The sequence below is a fragment of the Neofelis nebulosa genome, chromosome 7, assembly GCF_028018385.1.
Source record: "Neofelis nebulosa isolate mNeoNeb1 chromosome 7, mNeoNeb1.pri, whole genome shotgun sequence".
Lineage (NCBI taxonomy): Eukaryota > Metazoa > Chordata > Mammalia > Carnivora > Felidae > Neofelis > Neofelis nebulosa.
In genome coordinates, this window is record NC_080788.1 from 52757280 (window position 1) to 52776375 (window position 19096).

General features: G+C 41.5%; 2 protein-coding genes across 3 annotated transcripts in view; both read left to right on the forward strand.

Annotated features, from left to right (window-relative positions):
- Positions 1-9722, forward strand: part of MYO5C (myosin VC) — a 104311-nt gene extending 94589 nt beyond the window's left edge. The window contains exons 39-41 of the mRNA XM_058737705.1: positions 4536-4710; positions 5115-5195; positions 8315-9722. Of these exons, the coding sequence (XP_058593688.1) occupies positions 4536-4710; positions 5115-5195; positions 8315-8467 (409 nt within the window). The 3' untranslated portion in view covers positions 8468-9722. The remainder of the gene's footprint in view (positions 1-4535; positions 4711-5114; positions 5196-8314) is intronic.
- A 1121-nt stretch (positions 9723-10843) lies between these two features.
- GNB5 (G protein subunit beta 5) overlaps positions 10844-19096 on the forward strand; it is a 59964-nt gene continuing 51711 nt past the window's right edge. The window contains exons 1-2 of one of the 2 annotated variants that reach the window (XM_058737706.1): positions 10844-10969; positions 16186-16337. In XM_058737706.1, coding sequence (XP_058593689.1) covers positions 16212-16337 — 126 coding nt within the window. In that variant the 5' untranslated portion in view covers positions 10844-10969; positions 16186-16211. The remainder of the gene's footprint in view (positions 10970-16185; positions 16338-19096) is intronic. The other variant, XM_058737709.1, reaches the window with a different exon arrangement.

Sequence of the window (19096 nt, forward strand, 5' to 3'; positions counted from 1 at the left end):
AAAGTTTCAAGTCTTATTTTTTTCTCCCAAATGTCATGTTAATATCATTTCCTTTCTTTCTGAAGAAATTCTGTCAGTAGGTCCTTGTACAGCAGGTTCACTGGTAATACTTAGTTTTCTTTCACGTGAAAATGCCTTCATTTCACCTTTGTTCCTAAAGTATGTGTCTTAGGACTTAAAGACTTAGGATGTGTCTAGGTGTGGATTTCTTGGGGTTCCCAAGAATCTCTTTGAGATTCCCTGAGCTTTTTGAATCTGTAGGCTTGTATATCTCACTAAATCTGAGACAGTTTAAGCCATTTCTTCAAATATTTTCTCTGCATCTTAATTTCTCCTTTCCTCTGGAACTTCAGTAACACAAATGTTAAATCTTTCATTATTATCCCATGAGTCCATAGGTTCTGTTTATTTTTTGTTTTTTTCCCTTTATATTCTTTAGATTAAATAATCTCTATTGACCCCTTCAAGTTCACAGATTCTTTCCTCTGCCATGTCTATTTTGCTATTGAGCCTATTAAGAGAATTATTTTTGTTACTGGATTTTTCACTTCTAAAATTTTCATTTGGTTTTTCTTTATATCATTCTATTTCTTTTCTGAGACTTTCTATCTTTCCAGTTACTTCAAGATAGTTCATCTTCACTTTTTGGAGCATTTTTGCGATAGCTTCTTTAAAGTCTTTGTGAGATAATTCCAAGTGTGCATCATCTCAGAGTTGACACCTGCTGATTGTCTTATTTGATGCAAATTGAGGTTTTCCTGGTTCTTCATATGTCAAGTAATTTTGAATTGTATTCTGGACACTTTTAATATTACACTATGAGATTTTGAATCTTTCATTGTTATGGAGAATGTTGGTATTTTTATCAGATAATCACACCATTTGAGTTCACTTAAAAGTTCTGACCATCCTTGGTGGCTCGTGTTTCCCACGTCAGTTTTCAAAGCCTTTGTAATGCTGTTTGGTTCTGTCTCATGTGTGACACACAGTGGTCAGTCTGAAACTTGCATGGTGCTCTGTCTCATGGTTAGTCTTCAAACTATGTGTGCTGTTGAGGATCAGATCCATGCATGAGCCCAGAGGAGTGTACCAAGGAGTTCATAAACAATTTCAAGGGATTGCTTTCCCAAGTTCCTCCTCCTCCAAATCACCCCTGATACTTTCCAGATTGCTGGAAATCCCTCTTTGGTCCTCCAGACAGAAAACTGGGGCTTTACTTACCTCACTGTGTGGTGTACTTCCTGCAAACGTCTTCATCTGAGGCTCAGTGGTGGCAGAATAGAACAATGGAGGTTCACCCCCTTCTCATGAACCACAGTTGCTCCATTTGGAGAAGATTTTTCTCCCTGAGAATTTTAGCTTCTTCCTGGACTCCATTGCCACCATTGCTACCACTGTTACCACAATGAAATTGGGACTTAAACGTGAAAGAAGAAGGTAAAAGGAGAGGATTTCCACCCTCTCAGGAGCTTTAACACACCTCTTTTCAGGCCCTCAAGCCAGACCTAGAGGGCTCCTTCTGGAGCTCTTTGTTGTCATCAGTACCCACCGCTGAGCTTCAGGCTTCTTTGAGGTCAAGCTAATGAATAGCAGATGGAATAAACTGGTAAACTGATTATCCATTTGGCAATACCTCAAATACTGGTCTTCTTCCCCGATCCATCTGGTACTATTTACCTTTCAGAGTCATCAAATAGCTGCTTCAAGATATTCCATCAAGCTTTTATAGTTGCATTCATTGGGAGGGGCAAAATGGAGTGTGCTCTTACCAAGAACCAGAACTCCACCACTGATTCCCTCCCCCACTCCCACTTTTTTTTTTAATTCAGGTATAATTAACATAGTGTTATATTAGTTTCAGGTATACAATATAATGATTCAACAACTCTATACATTACTCAGTACTCATCAGGATAAGTCTACTATTAATTTCTTTCATCTGTTTCGCCCATCATCCCACCCACCTCCCCTCTGATAACCACCAGTTTGTTCTCTGTATTTAAGAATCTGAGGTTTTTTTTTCTTTGCTTCTTTTTTCCTTTGTTTTGTTTCTTAAACTCCACATGTGAGTGAAATCATATGGTATTTGTATTTCTTTGACTTATTTCACTTAGCATTATAAGCTCTAGGTTCATCCATGTTGTTGCAAATGGCAAGAGCTCATTATTTTTTATGGCCGAATAATATTTGATTGTACATATATACCACACCTTCTTTATCCATTCATCTATGGACCAGATATACACCTGGGTTGCTTCCATATCTTGACTATTTTAAATAATGCTATAATAAACATAGGGGTGCATATATCTTTTTGAATTAGTGTTTTTATTTTCTTTGGGTAAATACCCAGTAGTGGAATTACTGTATCATATTCCACCACTGATTTTTTTTTAATTTTTTAATGTTTATTTATTTTTGAGAGAAAGAGAGAGGGAGAAGAGGAGTGGCAGGGAGAAAGGGAGACACAGAATCCGAAGCAGGTTTCAGGCTCTGAGCTGTCAGCACAGAGCCCAACACAGGGCTTGAACTCACAAACAGTGAGATCATGACCTGAGCCAAAGTCGGACACTTAACCCCCTGAACCACCCAGGTGCCCCTCCACCACTGATTCTTAAGTGAGAGAATTAACATGCTCAACATCCAGATTAAGGAAGTACTGTAGCAGGACCAAATAGAAAGGATTAGAAGGGACAAGATGAGAGGCCCAATAGGAATGTATTGTAATAAGGACTCAAACTAGTGGGACAAAATTGACAGTGCAAAAAAGAGGGAAACCAGTGTAAGAGATGGTATCTCATACTCAGTACATCCCTATGGAATTGTTGTCCCAGTGTTATAATCAAAGACCCACATAGGGAGTTGCTAATTTAAAAGGTCAGAGCTAGAAATGACCTTAGAGATCACCTAGTTCAAAACTCAATTTTTTAAAGTTTATTTATTTAAGTAATCTCCCCACCAAATGTGGGGCATGAACCCATGGTCTTGAGATCAAGAGTCACATATTCCTCCAACTGAGCCAGCCGGGTGTCCCCAGTCAATTTTTTAAAACAGCTTCATTGACAGATAGTTTACACGCTGTGAAGTTCATCTGTTCTGTAAACCATACCCATATAGTTCAATGGTTTTTGGTATATTTACAGAGTTGTGCAAACATCACCATAATGTGATTTTAAAATATTTCCATCACTCTATAAAGAAACCTTATACCTATTAGCAGCCACTCTTATCCCCTACCACATCCCACCTCCCCAGTCCCCCCCTCCCTCAGCCTAGGCAGCCACAAATATATTTTCTTTCCCTATAGGTTTGCCTGTCCTGGACACTTTTGTAAATGGAATCATAAAATGTGATATCTTTTCTTTTAGATATTTTTAAGGGTATTTATTTATTTTGAGAGATACAGAGACAGTGCAAGTGAGGGATGAGCGGGGGGCGGGGGGAGATAGAGAATATCAAGCAGGCTTTTCACTGTCAACACAGAGCCTGACATGGGGCTTGAACTCACAGACTGTGAAATCATGACCTTAGCCGAAACCAAGAGTCAGATGCTTAACCAAGTGAGCCACCCATGTGCCCCAAATGTGATGTCTTTTGTAACGGGCTTCTTGCACTTAGCGTAAAGTTTTCACCACTCATCCATGTGACCACGTGTATCACTACCTCATTCCTTTTTATTGCTGAATACTATTCCATTGTATGGACGTACCACAATTTGTGTATCCATCAGTTGGTGGACATTTGGGTTGTTTTCATTTTTTGGCTATTATAAATAATGCTGCAGTGAACATTTGTGCACAGTGTTTTATATGGACATGCTTTCAGTTCTCTTGAGTATTAGAAGTAGAGTTGCTGGGTCATATGGCAGTTCTATGTTTAACATTTTGAGGAACTGCCAAACTATTTTTCTTAGCAGCTATGCCATTTTACATTCCTACCAACAGTATATGAGGGTTCTCAACATTCTCATTTACCCAGAGAGGTTGAGTAACTTTCCAAGTTCACACAGTAGATTGGTGGGACTAAAACCCATGCCTCTTAATTCATAAACTTATGATAATTACTCATTGAAACAAGAATAAAAACCCCAGTGGACTGAATTAAAGCCTTCTACCAATTGAAAATTTTCTGCCAACTTAGGAAAAGAAATGAGTTTTTTATACCAATGTAAGTCTTCAAATACCACTATGGTTTTTTCCTTTAGTAGATTTTCAAATCCATTATTAAGGGTGTTTTAATAGATTACTTTATAAATTATTACAGTTGCTGCTTTTTGCTCAGATTTTCCCCAAAGTTTATAACTGGTATGGCCCCTCACCCCAGACCATCAAGATCCTTAGAACCATGGGTCATGAGAGCTGATCATCTGGTCCAACCCCCTCATGTTACAAATCAAGAAACTGCTGGACTGTGGTCCTAAGGCTGTCAGTGAACTTGGGGACCCTCTCAGGACACACTGGGGGATTCAGCACCCTACTCTGAAGTGTTCTCAATGGATCACCCACTCTTGTCTGTTTCTCTGGCTTTTACTCCAGGTGCAACATCAGTTACTTAGAAGAATGGCTTAAAGATAAGAATTTGCAGAACAGCTTGGCTAAGGAAACTTTGGAGCCTCTCTCTCAGGCAGCCTGGTTGCTTCAGGTCAAGAAGACCACAGACAGCGATGCCAAGGAGATCTATGAACGCTGTACCTCACTGTCTGCTGTGCAGGTGACCACATTTACAGAGTGTGTCCCTGATCTTCACTACCAAATCATGTCACTGATGTCCCCCTTTCTGGCTTAGCCAGCGATAGGGTGTATCTGAGGCTCTGTGTGCTCTTTGAGGAGATGTATCTTCCATGGACACCATCTTATCTAAAAAGCATTTATTTAATACTAACTTAGAACTTTAAAACACAAAAGTGCATTCCCTGCCCACAAAACACAGATGTGTATGTATGGAGAGCAGGGGGGCAGTAAGGAAGGAGGCTGGAGCACATGGTTCCTAAAGCCAAATTACAATGTTAAAGAACTATGTGTGGTTCCCAACAGTTCCCAAACCATTGAATCATTATTTCATGCACAGACTTGTCCTTTTTCATGGTCTAACACCATCTTATGTGCTGTTCGCAGATCATAAAGATCCTTAATTCATACACACCTATAGATGACTTCGAGAAAAGAGTAACTCCATCCTTCGTTCGCAAAGTACAGGTACGATCCTTAAGCATGTGCCTTTTATTTTTTATTTCCTTATTTTTTATATTAACTATAATTGATTGTCAAATTGGTTTCCCTACAACACCCAGTGCTCGCCCCAACAGGTGCCCTCCTTAATGCCCATCACCCACTTTCCCCACCCCCCATCAACCCTCAGTTTGTTCTCAGTATTTAAGAAGTCTCTTATGGTTTGCCTCCTTCCCTCTCTGTAACTTTTTTTTCCCCCTTCCCCTCCCCACTGGTCTTCTATTGAGTTTCTCAGGATCCACATAAGAGTGAAAACATATGGTGTCTGTCTTTATCTGCCTGACTTATTTCACTTAGCACAATACTCTCCAGTTCCATCCACGTTGCTACAAATGGTCAGATTTCATTCTTTCTCATTGCCGTGTGGTATCCCATTGTATATATAGACCACATCTTCTTCTTTTTTTTTTTTTGGTTCATATTTTTATTTTTTTATTTTTTTTAATATGAAATTTATTGTCAAATTGGTTTCCATACAACACCCAGTGCTCATCCCAACAGGTGCCCTCCTCAATACCCATCACCCACCCTTCTATCCCTCCCACCCTGCATCAACCCTCAGTTTATTCTCAGTTTTTAAGAGTCTCTTATGGTTTGGCTCCCTCCCTAACTTTTTCTTTCCTTCCCCTCCCCCATGGTCTTCTGTTAAGTTTCTCAGGATCCACATAAGAGTGAAAACATATGGTATCTGTCTTTCTCTGTATGACTTATTTCACTTAGCATAACACTCCCCAGTTCCATCCACATTGCTGCAAAAGGCCGTATTTCATTCTTTCTCATTGCCATGTAGTATTCCATTGTGTATATAAACCACAATTTCTTTTTTGTTTTTTTTGGTTTTTTTTCCTTTTTTTTAATATATAAAATTTATTGTCAAATTGGTTTCCATACAACACCCAGTGCTCATCCCAAAAGATGAGCCCTCAATACCCATCACCACCCTTCCCTCCCTCCCACCCCCCATCAGCCCTCAGTTTGTTCTCAGTTTTTAACAGTCTCTTATGCTTTGGCTCTCTCCCACTCTAACCTCTCTTTTCACAATTTCTTTATCCATTCATCAGTTGATGGACATTTAGGCCCTTTCCATAATTTGGCTATTGTTGAAAGTGCTGCTATGAACATTGGGGTACAAGTGCCCCTATGCATCAGCACTCCTGTATCCCTTGGGTAAATTCCTAGCAGTGCTATTGCTGGGTCATAGGGTAGATCTATTTTTAATTTTTGAGGAACCTCTACACTGTCTTCCAGAGTGGCTGCAACCAGTTTGCATTCCCACCAACAGTGTAAGAGGGTTCCCGTTTCTCCAAGGGATGTGCCTTTTAATTTTCAGTATAAGAAATTGATATTGAGGAGTGCCTGGGTGGCTCAGTCGGTTGGGCATCTGACTCTTGATTTCGGCTCTGGTCATGGGATGGAGCCCCGTTTTGGACTCTGCGCTGAGTGGGGTCTGCTTAAGATTATCCCTCTCTCTCTCCCTACGCCCCTCTCCCCTACTTGCACTCTTTCTTTCTCTAAAATTAAAAAAAAAAAAAAGAAATTGATATTGAATTATGGTTATAGAAATCTAAGATTAAAGCACATTTACCAAACATGCAAATGAAAGGCACTTAGCAAAAGCAGCAGGTATTTTCTCTGTCAAATACCCCCGTTTTCAGAACCCATTTTAGCCTCAGTGGGAAGGGAATGAAGACACCAAAATCACCACTTAGCTGCTATGTTCCTTCAGGATGTCTTGTTTATTATCAGTCTTCTTATCAGTCTGTGCAAGAGAGCAGAGCCTGAATGGAAACAGAGTCTTGTATACCCATTTTTTTCTTATTTAAATCCCTAAAGCTTCTTCCCCAATCAACTAGCACATCAGTTCTCAAAGTTTAGTTCAAGGATCCTGGGCATTCTGGAGACCCTTTCAGTGAGTCTGCAAAGTCTTCTTTTTTCTAAATATGTGTGTGTGAGGCACACTTTTCCTTATAGACTTCAACCAAAATAACATGTCACTATGGATTTAAGGTAGAAGTGGATACAAGTTTCCACTTGTCATATTATGTCAGGCATTAAAAAGATTTACAAAAATATAAAACAATACTGCTTCCTACTAAATTTTTTTGTTTTCAAAAATAGTTATTTTTCAATACATGTTTACATGCATTGGGTTTGTTCTTGTTATTTTAATGATTTAATATTTTGAAGTATTTTAATTACTAATATGGTAAATATCAATAGCTATACCTACATACACAAAGCTCTTTAGGGTCCTCAATAATCTTTAAAGGGTATAAGGGGTCTTGGGGCACCTGGGTGGCACAGTCAGTTAAGTGTTCGACTCTTGATCTCAGTTCATGTCTTGATCTCAGGGTCATGAGTTCAAGCCCCATATTGGGCTCCATGCTGGCCATGTAGGCTACTTAAAATAATAATAATAAAAGTACACTTTATTTTTTTAAAAATGTTTAATGTTTATTTAATTTTGAGAGAGTGAGAGCAGGGCGGGGAGGGGCAGAAAGAGAGGGAGATACAGAATCCGAAGCAGGCTCCAGGCTCTGAGCTGTCAGCACAGAGCCCGATGCAGGGCTCAAACCCATGAACTGCGAGATCATGACCTGAGCCAAAGTCGGCCGCTTAACCAACTGAGCCACCCAGATGCCCCAAAAGTAAACTTAAAAATAAAAAGAATATAAAGGGGTCTTTAGACAAAAAGTTCACAAACTACTGAACTAAAAAGAAGGATAACTGCTATAAGACTTAATCTGTGAGATCTACTCATGTTTGGGCTTAGAATTATACCACAAGAGTGGATAAGAATAGAAAACAGATCCATTTACAGTCATTCCATCCTGTGGGAAATTAACTTCTGAGGTCAAACAGAGCACTTAAGTAAATATTCATGAGAGCGACTGGAAATCCTGCATAGACCATGTCACCATGGTATTGTGTTGTTAAAATACTCTTTTGTGTATTCTCTCACATGATTTTGAAAGGAGCTTTTCAGTGAAGCTGGAGTTGTGTTTTCCTTACTCTAGACTTCTAAATAGTCATAAAGCAGAATGCACTGGTTTCCTTATTCATTTTTCTTCTGGTTCTTATTTCAGGCTCTCCTAAATAGCCGGGAGGATTCATCACAGCTGATGTTGGATACAAAATATCTCTTTCAAGTTACCTTTCCTTTTACCCCCTCTCCACATGCTCTGGAAATGATCCAGATCCCCAGCAGTTTTAAGCTAGGTTTTCTCAATAGATTATAGCAGGAGAAAGGAGAGGAAATGTATGTTTCCCTCAGAAGCCAAATGAAGGTCAAATATGAGGGATGTGGTTGTTAATTGGAACTGGAAATGCTTTGGAATGTGATGTAAAGAAGCAAAGAAGAATTCTCCAAGATGGGCCACATCTTCTCTTGTTCCCCGTGATGGTGCTGCCACTGTCATTTTGTAAGAGTTAACACACACCAGCTGCGGTTGGAAAGGCCATGCCTACCTTCTGAATCACAGCCAACTTTTACTGGAATTCCTCAAAGGCCCATGTTTTCTTCCAGGTGCCTCTTCTCTAGATCTGTTTTGTGACAGGGCTCCCCTCAAAGGGAGTATGATCTGGGGACACAGTGCCCCTCAAGTTTACTAATGTTCATGTGAAGCCCAGGTACATTTATGAAGCTGCGAGTGGGTTCCAGGGCTGAGTCTTCCAGGAAATAATCCCATTTGGCCACAATGCCCTGTCGAAATTCCTCTCACCCCATGCCTCCTGCCCAGGGTGGGTGGGGTGGGGTTCACTGACTTTCACTAAAAATGCTCCTGCATGAAAAAATATTTATTATTTAAGAGCCCTCTAGTTTTTAGGCAAATATTCAGTCTGAAATGAATCATGTGAAGTGTTTTATGTATATATCTACCTAAAACGAATATATTATTAAAATTAATTGCCAGGGCATTTACCACCTCTTCTGAAAGAACATTTCTTTATGTTTTATCTGCCAACATATTGGCCATATGTTTTTCATTGTTCAATATCGTTCGTGCAACAGCTTCTCTAAAAACTAAGTTTAAAAGGCAACCTAATTAGTTTTCTCTCTCTTTTCAGCATTCAAATGTTTTTAAATTTTCCCATAAAAAAACTGAAGAATTATGTCAGTTCTTCCTGTTGAGAAACCAGTATTTCCCAAGTTTCATGAAAACCGACCATCCCTTGTCCCCCCAGACGTTCTCATTCCTTCCTTCAGAGCAAGTGATGTTGCACTGCTGCTAGCCTGTGGCGTGTGACCCATTCCAAGAATCCAACCAGCCCTCCTGTCTCTGACAGACTCACAGGCATGAGCTGTGGTTCTGTCCCACAGATCTATGTCTTAGGAGTGATAATACATGATTATGAAGCAACATCACCCTATTAATATGTAACAATGCCTTTTCATATTATAAATGATTTAGTTCTTTTAGATACATTGTATATGAAGAAATGAAAAAGTAGAACTTTTACATATTTTAATCAATAAAATAAATTACCAAATGAGTTGGGTCAGGTTTTTTTAATTGCTGGGAGACTACATTTGTCTTATGTGCACAAGGTTTATGCTTTTCTTCAAGGGTTGTATACTTAAAGATGCTGGGATCTTTACAGATTCATAATTTCTCATAAAATGTGTATAAACAGTTGGGATACCCGGGTGGCTCAGTCAGTTAAGTGTCCGACTCTTGGTTTAGGCTCAGGTCATGATCTCACAGTTTGTGGGTTGGAGCCCCATGTAGGACTTGGTGACAAGGTGGAGCCTGCTTGGGTTTCTCTCTCTCTGTCTCTCTCTCAAAATAACTTTTTTAAAAAGTATATAAATGTTTTTAGAAGGGAAGTAAATATGCCATAAGTCCTGCCTCAGGCTGTGCCTCCATGGGCTCCCAGACAGTGAGAGAAGGAGGGGCTACTTGGCAGAGACGTGAGTGGGTTTCTGATGTGCACTTGTGACCTTCTCCATGCCCCTTCTCCTCTCCCCATCATCCCTAGGCCACAGGAGCCCATCACCCTTCCTTTTCAGGTCCCACAAGTCAGGGTTTTTGCCTGCTTTACAGCACTCGCCCTGGGCTATAGAAGCCGGTAACATTGCCCATCTCCTTTCCTAGCCTGTGAGCTCCTGGAGAGCTTGTACACATCTTACTTGTTCCACTGCTCATCTGATGCTGGTGAGATGGGACAGGGCTGCAGGAGCAAGGTCCTATTAGAGGCAGCAGGATTGGAGGGGAGAGGCTGGTCAGCCTTGAGCAGGAGTAGGTCTTGTTTGGGAACAAGACAAGTGGACCTTCAGAGGCTGAAAACTTTATGCATGGAGATGGGAGAGGGGCACTCATCCCACATCCTGCTCAGTCCCACAAAGCTGAAGGTGGGAAGGATAGCCAAAATGAAGACATGCTGGTGGGCTGAGGACTAAGAAGGCAGGAGGCGCTGGTAACAGTCACAGGGGAATCTTAGGGTTGCTCAGTGGAGCGGGAAATGGATTCGTGAGGGGCAAAGCTGCCACGTCTGCCTTCTGCGGAGGGCAGAGAACTGAGCCCGAGACACAGGTCAGCGGAGGTTCTGAGGGCATCTGGTGCGGATGAGCAGAAGGATGCCATCGGCAGTGTGTGCCCGTGGGAAGGGACAAAGCTGCTGAGCCTCAACACCCAGATAAGGAGATTAGAGGTGAGGCTTCTGCTTCGGCATCTTCCCCTTGGAGCTGCAGGTCTGACTGACTCCTCAGCTGGTCGCTCCAAGTGTTGACTCTCTGGAAGGTATGTATGTACTCACATATGTGCAGGCTCTCCCACACGCTCCGAAAGTGTTCCTATGTGCACACACCAAGGTGTTAGGTGGGATTTCTGGGAGGTAGGAGCACAGGTAAGGGGGGATTGGGGGGTTAATCTGCCTGTTCTAATTGTTCTTCAACCTGCATGTGTTTCTTTTGAAATACTAGGAAGGTGTTTTGTTTTAAAAATATATTTCATGCTGGCATCCAGGGGGAAAAATTTAGGCATCTGTAAAGTCATATAATCTGTTTTAAAAATGGATCCAAGTAACACTTTGCATGTGAACATAGGCCTCAGAACGCAGCTTATGGAATAGGAAGGTTTTAATACAAATGTTATATAGTCACATCTGTGAGCTATATCCACACTGTCATGTGCATTAGAGCTTTCTTCTTCTTTATTGCATATCACAGTTTATCCGGTCTGTCGATGAACATTTGGGTTTTTCCATGGGGCTATTCTGGATAAAGCTGCTATGACATCCTTATTCATTTTTTTGAGGATATAAGTATTTGTTTCTGATGAGTGTATATCCAGGAGTAGAATTGCCAGCTCACAGATTATGTATAGCTTCAGTAGGTCCTATCAACCAGTTTTCCAAAGAGGTTGTACCAGTTTATACTCCCACCAACAAGGAAAAGGGTCCAGTTCTCCACACCCTTGGCCACACTTTGAATTGTCAGTCTTTTAAATTTTAGGTATTCCAGTGGGTAAGTACTGGTATAGCAGTGTGGTTTTCATTTGCATTTCTTTGATGACTAATGATATTGAGCGCCTCTTATATGTTTATGGACGATATGAATGTCTGCATTTGTGAAGGGTCCGTTCAAAGTCTTGTATTAAAAATAATAATCTTGGGGCCCCCTCGGTGGCTCAGTCTGTTGAGTGTCCAACTTTGGTTCAGGTCATGATCTTGTGGTCAGTGAGTTTGAGCCCTGCGTCGGGCTCTGTGCTGACAGTTCAGAGCCTGGAGCCTGCTTCGGATTCCGTCTCCCTCTCTCTCTGCCCTTCCCCCACTCAGGTTCTGTTCCCTCTGTCCCTCAAAAATGAATAAACGTTAAAAAAATTTTAATAATTTTTAATGAGATAATGCACACAAAAATGAGCGTTGTGAAGCATCCATTTCAGTGGTTCTCAGTATATATGCAAGGATGTGCATTATCTAATTCCAGAGGCTTTCCATCACCCCAGACAAGAAACCCCTTACACATTAAGCAGTCACTCCTAATTCTCCCCTCCTCCCACTTACTGGTAACCTTTAATCTACCTTCCCCGTCTGTATGGATTTGCCTATCCTGGACATTTCATATAATTGGAGTCACAGTAAGTGGCCTTTTGTGTCTGGCTTATTTTACTTAGCATGTTTTCAAGGTTCATCCATGTTGCAGCCTGTAACAGAATTTCATTCTTTTTTTTTTTTAATTTTTTAATGTTTATTTTTGAGAGAGAGAGACAGAGACAGAGCCTGAGCAGAGTCAAGAGCAGAGAGAGAGGGAGACACAGAATCTGAAGCAGCCTCCAGGCTCTGAGCATTCAGCACAGAGCCCGATGTGGGGTCCAAACTCACAAACTGTAAGATCATGACCTGAGCCGAAGTCGGTCACACAACCAACTGAGCCACCCACGCGCCCCTGATTTCATTCTTTTTTATTGCCAAATAACATTCTACTATATGGGTATACCATATATTGTTTGTTTGTTGATCAACAAATAAACCCATTTGTTGATGGGTTTGAGTTGTTGACACTTTGGGCTTAAATGCTATTACAAACATTCATGTATGAGCTTTTATGTGAACATGTGTTTTCAGTTTTCAGGGGCATATACCTGGGAGTGGATTTGCTGGGTCATATGGTGACAACTCTGTTCAGCTTTCAGAGGAACTGCCAAACTGTTTTCCACAGCAGCTGCACCAGTTTACATTCCACCAGCAAAGCAGGGTGGGGTGGAGGGGGAGTTGTTTTGCCCATTTTACTTTTATTTTATAAGTAAAAACTGGAGATACCCTACATATGCAATAATAGGAGGTTGGTTTAATAAATTATGACAGGACATAGTATAGAGTAATACCAAAGCTGTTATCACAAAACAGATCTGTAAGTACTGACAATAAATGAGGTGAAGAAGGCAAATAGCTAACAGCCTTATTTGTGTAACTCACAAAGCTTTACCTATGGTGTCAGAAGAGTCTGGAAGAATATGCACCAAATCTAAATAAGGGGGAAAAAACACAGAGCAGGTTATAGGGACTTTCACTTCTTTCTATCTTTGGCCTGTACTCTTAAAAATAAATATAGGGTGATGGGTTGTTCAGTAATTTTCAAATTATATATTTAGGTGAAAGATTGGAAGGACATTTTGTGCTTGGCGTGGGATTAGGGGAAGGTTTGAGTTCTATGGACAACCGCAGAACAACTTCATGTCAAGGCTTGTTTTCTTGTTTTTTTGTTTCTTTATTTTTTTAATGTTTTTACTTATTTATTTATTTTTGAGAGAGAAAGAGACAGAGCATGAGCAGGGGAGGGGCAGAGAGAGATGGAAACAGAATCTGAAGCAGGCTCCAGGCTCTGAGCTGTCAGCACAGAGCCCAATGTGAGGCTTGAACTCGTGAACTACGAGATCATGACCTGAGCCGAAGTCGGACATTCAACCCATCTGAGCCACCCAGGTGCCCAAGGCTTGTTAAAATGGGACATTTTTATATTTTTCTTGTCAAAATGTTCACTGAGACACTTGTCCTAGCTGGGAAAAGTTCCCTCACCATAAAAAGGATTATTGACCATAAGTATGGTAGAATGCGCTGAGAATAAATTTAGTCATGATATAGATGCTGAGTGAAAAACACCAGTGTATAAAAATATTAAAACTATAAAATCTCTTGTATATGCCAAAATGTGGACAGGAGTCTCTCTGGGCAGTGGGATTGTAGATGATTATTTTCTTCCTTATACCTTTTTGATTTTTCCTGACACTACAATGCCCATGTATAATATTTATAGTTTTAAATACTGTAATATTTCTAATTTAGTTTGTTGCTTGCCTGCTTAATAACCAGATCTAAAATGCTAGCTGTGTGAAGCGATTTAAGGTTGGTATGTCTCAAAACCGGTGGTCTCCATTAGAAAATGGTGTTTTCCAAGAATATGCAATAGCACTATGAAGCAAAAAAACTAAAGTTCAAAATTATACATGGCAAACAGTTCCAATTTTTTTAGAGTATAAATATATGCTTATGAAGACACTAGAAGAAAACACAAAGTGTTAACAGCAGTCACTTCGTTAGTATAGGGCATGCAGGTGATTGTCCCTCTTCATGTCCTTCTGTTTCCAATTATTTCTAATAAACATGTACAGCTCTTATCATTTGATAAAGTTTAAAATTCAGTGTCTCCTTCCAGATTTGGAATATTGGCGTTTCTTTTCTCCTTCCCTTTCTCTTGCCTCCCCATAATGCCTAGCCATGCTTGTATTCCTTCTCCACTCGGTCCCTCAGGTTTCTTCTCTCCTTCCATTTCCACAGTTGCTACTCCATCCAGAGCTTGTTTCCTCTTTCCCAGAACACGATAACAGTTTCCTAACCTAGTTGATTCCCCTGTTGTACATTCTCTCTCTGACCTACTTCTGGAAGCACAAATGCTGTAATAATCCACTTGAATGACGTTGCTGCCTTGCTGAAAAACCCATGGCTCACCTTCCTAATGCTATTACTTGGAGTCCTCAGCATGACCTAGTGACTGGCAGGTGTGGGCAGTGGGGGGCAACATTACCGGGTCCTCGCCAAAGGCCAGGCTCCAGTGGGCAGGCCCTTGAGTGTTTTATGAAAAGGCAGAGCAGACTGATTGTGCCGGTTCCATGGTAAGTGTTGCGGAGTCCCACTGCACACAGATTCAGGCTCCACCACTGACCTTGAACATGTTTAATCCCCCGGCACTTCCTCAGCTGTAACACAGATGTCTGCTTCCTTCCTGGGGTGGCTGTGAGCAGTCAGGGCCAAGCACTCCATGGTGGTCAGTAGCTGGTTCCATTCTGATCTGTCCCACTCTTTGGAACACCTATTAAATCGGCTCCACCGTGATGGCTGCTCCCTCCCCCTCTTACCCTCTTGTCCTCATCTCCAGCAGTGGCACTGCAACACCTAGCTTCCCCAACAGAAACCTAAGAGGCATTGTAGACATCTCCCCCTCCTTGTCCCCACATGTCGCCAAGTCTGGCTCCTTCTTCCTAAGTGTGGTCCACATACATCTCATACCATTGTTTCAAGTAAGGCCTTCATTGTGTTCTGCCTGAAATGTGGCCTTAAGCTCACCTCTGCTTCTTCCACATCTCTAGCCTCCCTGCCCCCCCCCCACCCCCTTCCCACTGCTATGCTGCTTTTGCTGCTACTGTAGGCACTCACAGGGCAACTTAACATCCATGGAGCATTCACGGTATTCCAGCCTTGAGCTAAGCTTCATGAACTGTCTCTTCTAATTCCCCTGATGACCCTGTGACAATACATGTTAAGATCCCCATGTGATCGATTAGCAAAGATCCAGAGAGCTCAAAGTAACTTGCCTAAGTAGTGGGGCCAGGATCTGGTCAGCCAGAGCCAGCACCCTTAGCCACCAGATGTTTTGCTTCCGTAAGTTTGCTCTCCCTCCAGTGGCCTGGGCCTGTCTGTTGACCTCTTGATGGACAGACAGGGACCCTGGGTCTATGGCTGTCAAATATTTAATAAGTGGGATGTGTCCCTTGCAGAGAACCAATACTGCGTTTACTCAGCCTTACAGTATTGGTTGAGATCAGGCTGTACCATTTTCTGACTCTTTATTCCAAAAGTGTACCTTAAAGGCAGAATTTTTTTAAGTTTTAAATTATAGTATCCATTACAACAATGCTTTCCACTGCAAAGCCCCACAGGATTAATATTGTGCTGCAAAGATTAATTGCATCCATGTCTGAAGCTGCCAAAAGAGCCAGTTAAATGGTAACCCCAGAAAACCTATTGTCTAATGCTTTCTTCCTGATTAAATAAACGAGTTGGTGTTGACCCAGCATGTTGTAATAAATCAAAGGTTATACGTTAACTGCATATACTTCATCCCACATGTAGAAGTCTGAGCAACCATCATGATAAAAGGAAGATGAGGTTTTAAAAAGCTGTTTCTGTTGGCTTTTCTCATGCACATATGTCCCCTTCTCTCTCTTTCTCTCTTTTTCAGCTTCATTTTGGGCAAAAAAAAAAAAAATGTGTGATCAGACCTTTCTAGTTAACGTATTTGGCTCCTGTGACAAATGTTTCAAACAACGAGCTCTGAGACCAGTTTTCAAGAAATCTCAACAGCTCAGCTACTGTTCAATGTGTGCAGAAATTGTAAGTACCACCTTTTAGAAATTTAAGTAGTTACCTGTTTTTTAAATGATGTCTAATGTTTGGGTCCTGTGACAGAGGAATTTACACACACACACACACACACACACACACACACATACAGCACACATGGGCTCAGTGAGGCAGTACAGCATGGGAGTTCAGGGTGTGGACGCTGGTCTCTGACCTCCTGAGTTCAGATCCAAGTTGTGTTCTTTGGTGGTGGTGTGCCAGCAGATCTCTACTCTCTTAGGAGGGAGGTTTTCCTATATGTAAAATAGGATTAATAGCACTATCTCATAAGGCTTTGTAAGAATCAAATGAGTTCATTTTATTAAGTATTTATGTTTTTTAAGTTTGTTTATTTTGAGAGAGAGGAAGAGGAAGAGAATCCCAAGCAGGCTCTGCACCGTCAGTGTGGAGCCCAATGCAGGGCTCGAACCCATGAACCATGAGATCATGACCTGAACCAAAGTCAGATGCTTAACCGACTGAGCCACCCAGGTGCCCCTGATAAAGTATTTAAAACACTAGTACCCGGCACAGGATGTGCTCAATGAATGTTTTGGCTATTATTATTTTTTGGGACTAATGTTTTTTGCTTCTGCTTTCTACTAGTCTGCTAGGCAAGCAACTAAAATAAAAGGGACTCTGGCAAATAAACAGCCTGGAAGTACCTATCCAAAGACCTTGGTCCAGCTCTCCCTAGGAACAACTCTATTGAAGACTGAACCCTATAGGGCCTCAGTAGTAAACAACATTAAGTTCAGGGAAAAGTGTTCCTTAGGCCTGAGACTTCAGTGAGGGCTGGGGACTGAATATAAATCCTGACATTTTTCAAAGAACACAAATGAATCCTCACTAGAGGTGACTATGCGTCGGCTTTATTCAGATCTTTCAGCATAATGCCCATAGCATGGGTGAAGCCCTTGAAATTAATCCTATCTCAGAGGATTTGCAAAGCTGGGCTCAGTAATGTGGCTGAGCAGAGCCCCCACCTGGTCAAAGGTGGTAGAGCACTCTTCTCCAGAAGCCCAATAGGAAACCCCCCAATTATCAGCACATTTTAAAGACCATGTATCAAAGAGAGGAGAGGGGAATTTTACATTTTATCCACCTGAAGAGGAAAAGACAGTATTCATCTTCTTGGTTCCGTTTATGTTCTCATAAAGCAAATGGCAAGTAAACAGCCCAGAGTGACACACAGGCTTTGGAAAAGCGTAACAATCCTGATGTCACAAGATTCAGGCTTAGTATAACAGGCTTCTACCTGAAGCACCCTGTGTTCTAAACTTAGCTCTGCAAATCGTCAAACCGAGGACATTCAGTTCTTAAAAGAGGCCTGCTTTCTGGCGGCCCTACCATCCTGGTACAGTGCTATTTGTGAATCTAGCTCTTTTGTTTTTAAACACCTTCTTCTCTGGACACAAGGAGCCCAGAATCCCTGTCATCACATCCTGTAGCATCATAGATTCTCCCAGGTCGGAGGCACTTTTCAGGAAACGGTCACAGGCTATCTCCACCATAAGCACTTGCGGGTTCCCAATTATTCAGACACACTCCTGTGGCTGAGGAGACATCCAAGTGACAGACAGCTGATTTTTATCTGGGTGTTTGGGATTGTGAGCCCCCAGTTTCCCTTTTCACAAATGAAGCAACCCTGTAACTCCACTACTACTGAAAGGTAGCAGAACTCAACTTTTCTGCTCTCCAGACTCCTTACCTAGAAACAGGAGTGGAAACCAAAGTACAGGAAGGCACTTTGTAAACTTTCCCAGCTATTAAAAAGTTGCATGTCCTCATCTCTAGATGGCAGACCCTCCAGATTGGGAGATACGTGGGGTTTAGTTTACAGAGAGAACGTCCAGAGGAGGACACGCTCCAGCGTGAAGCTCTGCTCACTCCAGATCACACACAGGCAGACCTTGAGGAGGCACACACAGCCCACGAGGGGCCATGAGGCACCAGCCCGAGGAAGTGATGGGAGGATGCTATCTGGCCAGGCCTTCTGAGGTGATCCTGGTGAGAAGTGTCTCCCATGGCCTAGTGTCTCATTCAAATTACTTCATATGAATTGCTCAAATGTATCAGGGAGCCTTAATTTTGAGCAAGTACTATGTGTCATGGGATGCTCTACAGGGTTACCCAGGATGAGGCTTTTTGAGGAGGTGTTTTCCATTTATAGAGGAGGAGCCTGAGACCCAGAGAAGTTAAGTAAATCACCCAAGGCCACACAGCACAGCCAGGAGTTATCCTCAGGCAGTATGATCTCGATGGCACCCATCCTTTTACGCTTCTTCTCTACAAACTCTGAAGCAGATATAATAGTTTCACTTTTATAAATAGTTGTATATATCTGTTAACACATTGATATTTTGTGTATTTGTTTTGTTTTTAATTATACAGTTTTTATATATCCACTTGATAAGCTAACATTAACTGAGCACCTACCATATACCATCTATTATGCTAAATACTGAGGATAAGTGATGAATAAACCTGTATCAATGGGGAGCTGGTAGTTAAATCAAAAGGGAGCTGGTAGTTAAAACACATCTGCTATGATGGCGGTGTCTGCTAAGAGGTTCACTCACATTCTCGTATTCAATTCTCACAACAGCTGAAGTAGATGTCCCAGATAAGGAAACCAAAGAGCCCAGAATCTAACCTCCTAGACAACCATGCTTAGATTAATATAGATTACTTCCAACTTTTTTTTAATGTTTATTCATTTTTGAGAGAAAGATACAGAGTGCGAGTGG